General features: G+C 39.0%; 1 protein-coding gene across 1 annotated transcript; it reads left to right on the top strand.

Annotated features, from left to right (window-relative positions):
* Nucleotides 1-845: 845 nt before the first annotated feature.
* On the top strand, nucleotides 846-2,487 carry LOC103335332 (leucine-rich repeat extensin-like protein 6). The gene is made up of 2 exons (XM_008238342.2): nucleotides 846-1,638; nucleotides 1,734-2,487. Exons 1-2 carry the CDS (start codon nucleotides 903-905, stop codon nucleotides 2,246-2,248), a joined length of 1,251 nt encoding a protein of 416 aa, XP_008236564.2. The 5' UTR covers nucleotides 846-902; the 3' UTR covers nucleotides 2,249-2,487.
* Nucleotides 2,488-2,838: the final 351 nt, after the last annotated feature.

Genomic DNA, 2,838 nt, shown 5'->3' on the forward strand with positions numbered 1-2,838 from the left:
TTTTAAATTGCATTTTGTATTGTTTTAAAAGTAGATAAATCATAGGGGCAAAATTTGAAATCCAGACCAAAAACTTCCAAGATCAGGTTCAGGAGTGCAGTTGAGTGATCTGCCCTTTCATGTCGCGATAGGATCCCTCTTAACTTTTTGAGTTGCTTCATGAGGTCACACCCATGACGTGTAAAATCAAGGACTAATCTTTGGGTGGGGAAGACCATACTTTTTTCATGTAAAGCAAAGGACAGACATATAAATTATGAGAGTTTCACTAAAACACTCAAAATGAGGGCTGAAATTATAAAACAACCCAACACCCAAAAAACTTTATAAATACACCCAAAACCCATCATTAAACACACTCAAAACCCATTTATAAACACACCCAAAAAATATACAATTATTGATTTTGAGGTTGATTTTGGGTGTGTTTCTATGTTTAAATAGTGTTTGATTTTTTTTATAAATACATGTCTAGGATTGGGTTTATTTATAAATTTGTATAAATTATATTACCTGATGAAAAGAGAAATTACATGACATATTATAATTTGGTCTTTAATCTCATTTAGAGTGAGGTATGAATTTAATTTGGCTTAAAATGTTCATTTTGAAACGTAGGTTAGTTCAGCTGGCCAAGGTAGTGTGTCCGCCTCCTTGTATCAAAGTTTGCTTTGTCAAAAAAGAAAAAAAAAAAAAAAAAAAACCGTGGGCTTCAAGTGAGAAATATGCTTGAGGTAGAAATTTTTTTTGTGAAGATTGTCACATAAGTTAGGGGATGACACTTTATGCTCCAATAATTGCCATATCATTTCCTTGAAGATGCTCCTATCCTACTTATATAGTCTCTCATCTCTTCCCTATTCCGAGCTACTCTTGAGCATCCCAATAGCTAAAGCAAAAACATGGGCACCATCTCTTTCTGTGCTTCCCTTCTGCTTGCAACCCTATTTCTACATTTGTGTTTTCAACAAGAGGTTGAAGCCCAGAAAGGCCCCCTCATAAACAACCGACTTAGAAATGCCTTCAATGTGATCCAAGCTTTCAAACGTAGAATACAATCCGACCCCAAAAACTACACAGGAACATGGGTGGGCAACAACGTCTGCAAATATAAGGGCTTCACCTGCGCAGTTGTCCCTGACCTGAAGAAGTTAACGGTCATCGGAGTCAGCTTCAACGGAGCTTTGTTTGGCGGCTTTAACAACAGCCTGCCTCTCAATGGCTTCATTGACAAGTTGGAGGACTTGGTGTTCTTCCATGCGAACTCCAACAACTTCACGGGCACCGTCCCTAGAGGCACTGCCAGGCACAGATTCTTCTATGAGCTTGATCTCAGCAACAACAAGCTATCTGGAGGCTTCCCAAATGAAACTCTTGGGGCCACAAACTTGACCTTCTTGGACCTCCGGTTCAACTCGTTCAGAGCCACGGTTCCACCAAAAGTGTTTAACCTAGATGTTGACCTCCTCTTCCTCAACAACAACAATTTCCAGCAGCGACTTCCTGCCAATCTTGGCTCCACACCTGCCCATTATCTCACCTTTGCCAACAACAAGTTCGTTGGTTCAATCCCAAGAAGCATTCGCCAAGCTGGGAAGACCCTTTATGAGGTTCTCTTCCTAGGGAACCGACTTTCAGGTACAATGTCCTCAAAATTCCTCAAATTTTCGATATCTTTTAGGGTTCAATACATTTTCGCTAACATCGATATTTAACACCTTGATTCGTTGCAGGGTGTCTGCCGTACGAAATCGGGTACCTGAAAAAGGCAACCGTGTTTGATGTGAGCTCCAACATCCTAACAGGCCCCATACCAAACTCATTTGCTTGCTTGGGGAAGCTGGAGTATCTGAGCTTGGCCAGTAACCAGTTCTATGGGAGGGTGCCTGATGCTGTGTGCAAGTTTCGCAATCTAGAGAGATTTTCTGCGGCAAACAACTATTTCACTCGGATAGGACCAGCTTGTCTGGCGTTGATCAGGAAGAGGATTCTTGATGTCAGAGGGAACTGCATTCCGGGGCTCCCAAATCAGAAGACAGCTGCTCAATGTGCTGCCTTCTTCTCTATACCCAGAACTTGTCCCAGACCGAGAACGTTGAGTATAATTCCTTGTACAAGATCACTTTCAGCTTTGAATGAGACGAACGCAGATATTAATGAAGACCAATTGACCACCAAAGCATATAATATTCAAGCACCAGCCGAAGCCCCACGAACTTATGCTACTCTTATGCCGCATGGGCATTGATTTGCATCATGTACTTGTGCTCGTCCAAAATAAGTGGCCGTGATCTTCTCTTATTTTGCACGTTTGTGTTTTGATTTTTTTGTTTGTTTTTGTTTTAATTTTATTGTCTACATGTGTGTTTCTTTTTCTTTTTGTTGGGATTATCTAGCGTGTGTGTTTTGTTTCTATTTGTTCTAAGCTGAATTTATAACTTTATAGATCAATTCACCCGGATTGCGAGAGGCAGTCTTAATTAAGCATATGCAAATTTGCAGAATAATGAGTTTTATTATTTACTTTTTAGTCCTATCACCTTCAAATAGAATGGACAGCATATTTTGTGACCGACACAATATCAACATTGTATTTTTTTATATAAAGAAATTCTATGATTGCATTTATAATTCAGTCAAAAAAGGCACTAGTCATAAAGGGCTAATTCAAACTATGCAAACGGCCATTACAATAACAGGCGATATAACATCAAAATTAATACAATCTAAAGCTCCTCCACTAACATTAAAATTAATATACAATATCGACATTGTATTAGGTATTGTAGATTGGTAAATCAACTTTGGTAAGAACCAAAATAAATATGTTGAAACAAC

Source organism: Prunus mume, linkage group LG6 (genome assembly GCF_029339155.1).
Source record: "Prunus mume cultivar Tortuosa linkage group LG6, ASM2933915v1, whole genome shotgun sequence".
In the NCBI taxonomy this organism is placed as follows: Eukaryota; Viridiplantae; Streptophyta; class Magnoliopsida; order Rosales; family Rosaceae; genus Prunus; species Prunus mume.

Coding starts and splice junctions, on each gene's coding strand:
- LOC103335332 (XM_008238342.2), top strand. CDS start 903: ATGGGCACCATCTCTTTCTGTGCTTCCCTTCTGCTTGCAACCCTATTT. Junction 1,639..1,733: donor CCTAGGGAACCGACTTTCAG/GTACAATGTCCT, acceptor GATTCGTTGCAG/GGTGTCTGCCGTACGAAATC.